Below are 8,979 nucleotides of genomic sequence, written 5' to 3' on the forward strand. Positions count from 1 at the left end.
CAGGGATCACATATCAGATATCCTGCATATCAAGTTACATTTTGATTCAGAACAATAACAAACTACAGTACAATGCAATAATTTTATGGTTGGGGTCACCACAGCATAATGAGCTGTCTTAAAGGTGCACAGCATCAAGAAAGTTGAGAACCACTGATCCAGAGGCATTTCTTGGACTAGTGAGGATGGCCATGGGATGTGTTTTTCCATCCCCACACCACTAACCAAACATTTTCATATTGGAACCTGTTGTTATGAGAGAGTCTGAATCAGTCATAATTGTCTTAAGAATAAAGAATCTCTTATTCCCAGAGAGGAGAGAAATATGTCCACTGACTGTGGACAATGTGCTTCCAGCTCTCTCCATTCTGACACTCTGTCTCCTAGACAGTCTCTGGATCCTTAGCACACAGAATCCTGGGACCTGGCTCTGGTGCCCCTTTCTTCAGTAATGTCCTTAAAACTCACAGTTGCAGCCTGGGGTTCACCTCTCCAGAGGTTCACTGACTTTTTTTATTCAAAGTAGGAAGGGTTGGCAATAGGGGAGGAGGAGTTTGCTGATATAAAACACAAGTAGCCTGCAGAGAACCGCCCCTGAAGCAAAAGCAGTGAGTGTTTCATCCTCTCAGTGTTTACAGTTTCTTTCTTGTTGTCACTGAAACTCAACTTGTCGGCTCTGAGATGAGTGCTGCAGGACCTGCAGAGGCGTTTGTGGTCAGGCTCAGTACCACAGACAGTCTGAAGGGAGGAGAGCTAGGTATGTATTTAATGCATATTCGAATTTGAATGAACTACAAGAGCAGAGAGGTGCTTGCCAGGGAAGGAAATAGAAGCAGAGGGCAGAAGAGCTGAACCTCACACTTGTGAGCCTGTCACAGTGGGTTTCTGCAGAACCAAAGAATGCAGACAGGAGCTTAGTTAGCTAATAGATTTTTATATTTTTATATTGCTATTCTATTGCAGCATATAATATTTAAATAGTTCTCACGCAAGATAAATGAAGAGTGAACTGCAATACAAAAACTTTTTTTTTCTTTCTTTCTTTTTTTTTTTTTCCTTTTTCTTTTTTTTGTGTGCTAGTTTATGCTTTTCGAAGGGATCTGGTAAATGACACTCTGGTGAATCACTCCAAGTCCCTGTGGAACAGGCTTGCTCTACAAGACCAACAGCAAAGGCAAATTCAAACAATAACAGCTCTGCAGTGCACAATGACAGGAGGTGTTGGGAAGCTGGGGCTTTTGCTTTGCAGATCCACTGAGATGGAAAAGGATGTAAGGAGGAAGCAGGAGGCCTGGGGTACAGGTTGACCCCGTCCAGAACCAAATCCTCTGTATTTTGAGCTCCTAGTAACTTATAGAAAAAAACAACTACTTTAGTCTTCAGGAAAAAAGCAAAATTATGTTTCTTGCATTTTGAACATGCCTTTGCATCATTATATTTCACTGTTTTATCTTTCTTTTTCCTTCTTCCCAGTCCCTCCACCTTAATTGTTTTCATTTAGGAAAAGATACTGGATTTTGAGAAAACTAGACTGATATTTACCAAAATGCCAAATTCATGACAAAATATTAATGCTTATCACTTAAACCAAGTATTCTCCTAACTGAAACATTATCATCATCATCATTATTATTATTATTTATTGATGTTGTTGCTGCTGCTTCTGCCTGCTGCTGATTGACTAATTCTTTGAGACAGTCTCATAGTATTTTTCAAGCTGGCCGATAACTTCTTCTCCCTTTGCCCCAGCAGGGTTGACTTTTGAAACCAAATACCGAGTTATCTGTTGCTAATGTGGAGCTCCTGTCCAAAGGGCAGATATTGTGTAATTGGAGGCATTCTGTAACTTGTAATTTGTCTCTCATTAGAAACCGTGGTTGGTTCTGTGAGTGAAGCAGGGTTTTTGTTTATTTCTTTGTTTTTGTTTTTCTAGACAGGGTTTGCCTCTGTAGCCCTGGCTATACTGATCTCACTCTTATAGACCAGGCAGCCCTCAAACCCAGAGATCTGCCAGCCTACTTCTGCCTCCTGAGTACTGGGATCACCTGGCACTTTTTAAATAAATAAATAAATAAATAAATAAATAAATAAATAAATAAAGCTAAAAATCAGATCAGCAATGCTTCATTTCTTTGTTTATTGGGAGCTCATTTCTAATATTGCTAATATTGTGGACTGTCTATTCAGAGGTTTTAAGCACAATGCTAAACTCAGAATGCATCGGTAAGTATAGACATTTCAATCTTGAAGGTGTTTAGAAATCTAGGGATGGGGTGACAAGAGGAATAGAAAATTGATGAAAATTGATTTCTCACATGCAGACCAGTGTTGGAGCCGGGTAGTGAGTACATGAGAATTTAGCATATTTTTATTTATTTTTATAAAGGCTTGCAATTCCCAAAAGTAAGTGACTTGTTTTAAAATGATAAAAAATAGAAGAAAGGAGAAGAAAACATGAAGGATGACTTACAGATGACTGACTTTCAGGAGCCTGATAAGAGTAAGAGCAGCTCCACCTGCGCAAGAAATCCAATTAGGTCAAATCAAACCAAATCAAAATGCCCATTGTTTTATTAAGGATGACGGGCTCTTGGTTTGCTGAGTGCACGACAGGGAGACAGGACAGCAAGGAGCGAAGCAGACCCCAAAACCAAGTGTTCCTTCTCTAGGAGGCTCCTTAAATACCCTGTGGGACTGGGATTTCAAGTCCAGAGCAAAGCAACTCCTAGACCAAGGACTGAGGCTATACCCCCAACTTAACAGAGACCAGTGAAACAAAGGGGTCGTTATTGGGGAGATTAAAGGACAATTTGAGTATCACCTTAGTAGAAAGAAAAAATAGAAATGAAGTTTGGGAGTTTTTGTATGTAGTCGAAATCCAAAGGACATTATAAAATGCTTACAATCCTCTAATCCTAAGCATTGTCTTTATTGTTAGTTTTAAGCATCAGTTCTCTCCTGACTTGGAGATGTACACTCATGTCAGACATATGCTCACGTCTCCATCACAGTGAAATATAGACCTATAGCTCCACTCAAATTCCTCTGAGGTGCATTGCAGATTCTTCCCAGTGACTTCTTTCCTCTGACCTGACATTTGTTTTTCCAGAGACTGTCCCCATGGATCCTACAGTCTGGTAGTCATTTCACCTATCTCTCCTACATAACTGCTGTCCATTCAGCTCTTTATTAAATCAATCAGAAAGGGCCTTGGCAGAGACACATCTTCACAGTGTACAAATATTCTGCAACACAGACATATATGTAGGCAAATCAACCATATGCCAAAAATAAAAATATAAAGTTAAGAAGAATGACAGATCTTGCCTGTTTCTTTGAAATGCCCTATGTCCATAAATGTGTTTGGAAGAGTTTCTTCAATTCCTAACCTGTTGAGAGTTTTGTTATTTTGGAGTAATATTAATTTTTTCCATGATTTTTGTAAGCTTGTTGAAATGATCCCATATTTCACCCATTAATTGAGTCAATGTCGTCTATTATATTTATGTGTTGTGTATGTTTACTAAATTTTTACTTACTAGGTTCTTTGAAATTGATCCTTATAGGCCATGTTGGGCTCAAACCTCCATTGTATCCAAGGCTGTTCTTGCACCCCTGACTCTCCAGCTTCTGCCTATCTAGCACTTAAACAACAGAAGTGTACTAACTTATCTGTCTCGTTCACTGGAGCAGGAGTTATAAAGACAGTCACTAGCTGTACCATGTGGAAGGTGGGAGCCAAACTTGAGTCCTCTAGAAGATTAACAACTCTTCTTAACCTCTCAGTTATCTATATCTCTAGCATCTTGCTGATTCATATGACCTCCAACCCCCATGGTGTTTCCCTCAGTCCTAACCAGTCTATTCTTAAAGAACTAACTCCACAGGTGGGTTTTGTTGTTATTTCTTTTTCATCTTGATTTTCACTATTTCTGTTTCTTAACCCTTTATTGGCTCATAGTGCAAAAACTGGAAGACTCCATGGCAACACTTCTGTTTTCCTTTCTTCTACTTTTCTATGAGCCATAGACATTATTTCTTTACCAGGACTTTTTGACAAGGATGTTTGCAGAGGAGGAATACAAGCCAAATCAATAGATTATTCTGAGTAAATTTATATTTTTCCCTAAAAAATTCTTGAGACTGACATTCTTATATTGATATTTTTCAGGTAAAAGTCTCAAAAGACAATACCTCAGAATCATCTCTCCCGTGCATCCTGCTAAGCTTTATTGCTGCTATGCAGTGATCATCATCCTCACTGTAGCTGTAATTGTGCTTTCTGTTGCTTTGTCAGTTTCAGGTGAGTGACATTCTCCAGATTTTGCAGCAGTCTGTCCACATCCACACTGTCAATTACACTTACTGAGCATCATGAGTCAGATACTGTGTGAAAGCACACTAGAAATTCCTGTTCTCTAGGAACTTAGGGTCTAGCCAGAAGATACAGAGAAGGAAGAGCACAAGCTATAATATGCACAGGAGACCAGGCTCAGCATCCCTGGAAAAATGACATATAGTAACATCTAGAGAGATGCAGGAGATATATGTCTACCTTGGGAAACTATTCAAGATAGAGAACAAGGGAAGCAATACCCAAAGGAGGAAGCTAAAGGAAATATGAGGACAGAAAAAAGGAAAATGGCCAGCATAACACAGCACCCCCCCATTACCCATTGTGTTAGTTACTATATTCAACTGTACTTTTGAAAGTATTCAATGAAAGGTTTTTAAGGTGATCAATTTATAGAATTTTAGAACTACACTGTTCAGAATAGTATAATAAAAGTCTTGTACTGTTGCCATCTGGGTGGGGGGTGGTCCTTTTTCCCTTTTGGCCAGTTGGCCACCAAGTTGAAAGGGGAAAGATAAAGAAGAGGTGACAGAAAGTTTTATATACCATACATAAGCACAGATGAAGAGAGGCTTCTATGAAACAGACTTAGTTGAATCAGCTCAACTTCATTCCAGAATATAAGGAATATATAGGTTTGGGGAGCCTATGGACAAATCACGGTGTGGTCCTATCACAAGACCTGTTATGTGTAGGGTCCTTTAGCAGAGATCATAGCACAAGTCTTCTTAGCAGGCCTCTATATCAAGTGTCAAGCTAAAGATGAATCAAGCATCTGGTTTTAAAGACACGCATCTGGTTTAGAAACAGCTTTTAGATGAGATTAGTCCTCCAGGCCTAGGGACTTCCTTTATATAAGGTTATACAGAGAGCAGGAAGCTTAGTTGGGGAGGAAGTTCCATATTGTCAAGCTTAGAGAGAAAGCTGCTAAGCTATGGCAGGCTGTGACCTGTAATGAGCCAGCATGTATTCCAACATATGAGCAATTCCTTAGTACCACAGGTCCATACTGTATATATTACCTTCCCAATAGTCCTCACTGTTATCTCAATTATCAGGCTGACTGTAAAGTAGGTATCCATACAGGGTGCTTGTTGCTATAATGACCCCTATTGTAGGGAACAATCATAAAGCACAGAAAGTGATGATATTATATAAATTCACTTCCTGGGTGCCCTATTGTCAGTGAACACCTGAGAGAGTTTGTGGCATAGGCCTAGGTTGGGATGCCTTTAGATAAACGACCATCATCCTAAGGAGATGACTCCTACAGATCAGTTAGGTAAATTATAGTCAAATTCACACCTCATACCTGAAGTGAGTAGGGTATGCCAATTCTTGTTATAATTCATTTTATTGTCCAAATTTTAGAAAGAAGCCAACAACAGGCCTCAATCAAAAAAACATATGCTGCTTGCCCAAGAAACTGGATTGGAGTTTGGAATAAATGTTTTTATTTTTCTGAAGACTCAAGCACTTGGACATTAAGCCAGAAATTCTGCCTGGAACAAAAGGCCCAGTTAGCTCGATTTGACAACATGGAAGAGCTGGTAAGAAAGGATCACGAATTGGTTTGTTTCTTTTGTTGAATATGTATTGCCTTGAGATAAACTGGTTAAAGATGAAGCATAAGGAAAGATCCCACATCTTGCAGATGGAGACATGGGGAAGACATGTGTGTGTCCATTTGCTAATGGCAACACTTCTGATTGGAGCCCTGAGACATTCAAGCAACATATTCTCATGTAGTGCTCATAGTCAACCTGAAAGATTGGATATGCCATTTTATTGAGATACCTGCTGGTAATAAGCATTTTTCTCCAAGCCAGCAAATGCTGCATCCTAAGGTGATAACTGTTAATAACTGCAAGGGGAGGCTTAACCAGGGACTAACCCAGCCATGAGGACTATATCATTAAACTTGGTACTTTAATTCAAATGAGGTACTTAAGAATTATGGCTGTCAACAGGATCCTCTGAGAAATGAGGGCTATTATCACTCCAAAGTCTATGTCTCTCAGTTGCATTTTCCTGTCATCTACATAGGAAGCTGTGGTTAGAAACACTCAAGGGTTATCTGAAACAGAGACACACATATATTCACTTTCCATGTTTTATGACAGAATTTCCTGAAAAGATACAAAGGGACCTCTGACTACTGGATTGGCCTGCATAGAGAGTCATCAGAGCACCCTTGGAGGTGGATGGACGAAACTCAATATAACAACTCGTATGTTTTCAAACCACTTTCTTTTCTAATGTGATCATTTGTTGTGAAGTGTGTGAGTTGTGTCTATTAGAGAGGAATGGATGTGTTGTGTGAATCCAACTGTACTGCCTCAGAGGTATATTGGCCATCATTTTCAAAACCTTTACTTAGTATGATTTTCCTCAAAATCTTTAGCATGATAATGGCATTTTGGGTAGCTATTGTCTGCTCCATTACCAATTTAAATTTTTTTTTGTTGATAAATGACATGTGTAGAATGTAGACCGAACCTCAGAAGGGCAATGAAAGCTCTGAAACTTCAGAAAGTTACTGCAGAAGGGCAAGCCTGAGACCCATCAGTCCACCGTGTGCATGACTATACCTGCTCACAGAAGCAGAGGCTTCAAGGCCTTGGAAACCTCCTCTAAAGTCTTGTAACTAGAGAGAACTCAAGACCATTCTTGGATATGAGCATAGTTGTTTTGAATGGAGTCATTATACTGGAATGGGAGATCAGTCTTGTCCATCATTAAAGCCCTTTCAGAAATTTACAAAGAAATGAGTTTCAGTCAGGCAGTGGTGACACATGCCTTTAATCCCAGCACCAGGGAGGCAGCAGCAGGCAGATCTCTATGAGTTCCATGACTGCCTGATCTGCAAGAGCTACTTCCAGGACAGGCTCTATAGCTACAGAGAAACCCTCTCTCGAATCCCCACCCCCCCATAAGAATGTGGTTTCCCCATATGTGAAATGCTTCATTGAAAATCACGGTGAGGCCACCCATGGCTGTGGTTCATTTGAAGAGGGTAACAAACACTAGTCAAGTGCTTTGTACAAAAGGGTTGGTTCAACATAGATGAATGGCAAAGGTTCTGTGTCCAAATCAAACCCTAAAAATGTAAAAAACAGTAGGTACAAAACTAGTGCAGATGATTCTCTTGGACTCTGTCTTTGATTCATATTACAAATAAGCAGTGCAGACAGGCAAAATTTCCTTGCAGAAGTGAATGCGGTTCTGGGCTCTACAGATTTACTGTTTTTGGTTTATTTTCAGGGTTCCCATCCGAGGAGTGGAAGACTATGCCTACCTGAACAACAACGGGATCAGCAGTGCCAGGATCTATGCAGACAGAAGATGGATCTGTAGCAAGCCCAACAGCTATATTCTCGAATGCCAAATTCCTTTTGTTTCGTTCTAGTCTTTGCCAAGAGATCCTTCGCAATCTGCTATCTATAGTTGCTGCTCTATCCCCTATTTGCCAACACTGCTATCAAAATGATTGAGAATATTTCTTCACATCCAAATGAAATCCATCTTAGAGAAATGCACATACAAGTTTTTACAACAACATAGATGAGTCTAAAATAGGTGTTGGCACTCATACCTTCAGCCTAAAGTACAATTAATGTCAGTGAACCCCACTTTTATGGAAAGATGATTTTGTGCAGACAGTCCTCCTCTTGAATTTATGAGATCACCAAAACGAATTCCTCAATGTGCAATGGCTCATGGACTTTAATAAGGAAAAGAAACTGGCCAGTGGTGTTGCCTGCTTTTAATTTTAGCACTCAGGAGGCAAAAGCAGGAGAATCTCTATGAATTTGAGACCAACCTCATCTGCATAGCTATTTCAAGACAGATAGGGCAGATAGGGCTGTGACACAGAGAAATTCTGTCTCAAGAAACCAAAAATCAAAAAGAAAGAAAGAAAGAAAGAAAGAAAGAAAGAAAGAAAGAAAGAAAGAAAGAAAAGCAGTAGGCAGTGGAGGCTAGTACTCAGGATCCAGAGGCAGGCAGAGTTTGAGGCCAGCTTGATCTAAAAAGTAAGTTCTAGGACAGCCAAAACTACACAAAGACACCGTATTTCAGGGAGGAGAAAAAAGAGAAAGAAAAAGAAAAAATGAAAAGCAGAATGACTGGTGTTTTCAGAAACTACTTGTGTTTTGAAAAAAAATGAAAACATTTACTCCCAAATCCAATCCAGTTAATTGGGCAAGCAGCATGGGTATTTTTGATTGAGACCACAGGTGCTTAAGGGTTGAAACAAGAGAGTCACAGATTTACAAGTGGGGTTTGAAAGTATGGGAATCCATTTGTACCCATCCCGTAATTTGGGAACTCACACTACATGTTTTTAAATGTCGTTCCAACATACAGAAAAATTTAGCAAGTGTTTAACATTAAGATTTACTTTATACTCTCCAATTTAAAACATTAGGGACATTGTCAAACTGTTTCTCTACTTTAGTTTTCAATGTTTCTGTTTCCAGTTATTCTATTCTAAGTACATCTTAAAAACAAATGTCATTTTGTTTAATGATTTGTTTGGATTTATTTTACATCAAATGGCAATTAGTTAAACTCCTCAAGCATTCAATGCTTAATCTCTCAGTAGTGTATGTACTATTTGGCTC

At 39.4% G+C, this 8,979-nt stretch overlaps 1 protein-coding gene across 1 annotated transcript; it reads left to right on the forward strand.

Moving 5' to 3' along the window:
* Positions 1 to 605: 605 nt before the first annotated feature.
* On the forward strand, positions 606 to 8,288 carry LOC126495668 (C-type lectin domain family 2 member D11-like). Its single transcript, XM_050133262.1, has 5 exons — positions 606 to 757; positions 4,172 to 4,303; positions 5,726 to 5,904; positions 6,478 to 6,584; positions 7,619 to 8,288. The coding sequence occupies exons 1-5, from the start codon at positions 682 to 684 to the stop codon at positions 7,761 to 7,763; spliced, it is 639 nt and encodes a 212-aa protein (XP_049989219.1). The 5' UTR covers positions 606 to 681; the 3' UTR covers positions 7,764 to 8,288.
* Positions 8,289 to 8,979: the final 691 nt, after the last annotated feature.

This window comes from Alexandromys fortis, unplaced genomic scaffold, assembly GCF_014885135.2.
Source record: "Alexandromys fortis isolate MF-2015 unplaced genomic scaffold, M_Fortis_MF-2015_v1.1 scaffold_542, whole genome shotgun sequence".
Taxonomy (NCBI): Eukaryota; Metazoa; Chordata; class Mammalia; order Rodentia; family Cricetidae; genus Alexandromys; species Alexandromys fortis.

Excerpts from the sequence above, each read along its gene's own strand:
- LOC126495668 (XM_050133262.1), top strand. The coding sequence starts at position 682 with ATGAGTGCTGCAGGACCTGCAGAGGCGTTTGTGGTCAGGCTCAGTACC. Across the intron at positions 4,304-5,725 it reads TGTTGCTTTGTCAGTTTCAG|AAAGAAGCCAACAACAGGCC; the intron begins GTGAGTGACATT and ends TCCAAATTTTAG. Across the intron at positions 6,585-7,618 it reads GAAACTCAATATAACAACTC|GGTTCCCATCCGAGGAGTGG; the intron begins GTATGTTTTCAA and ends GTTTATTTTCAG.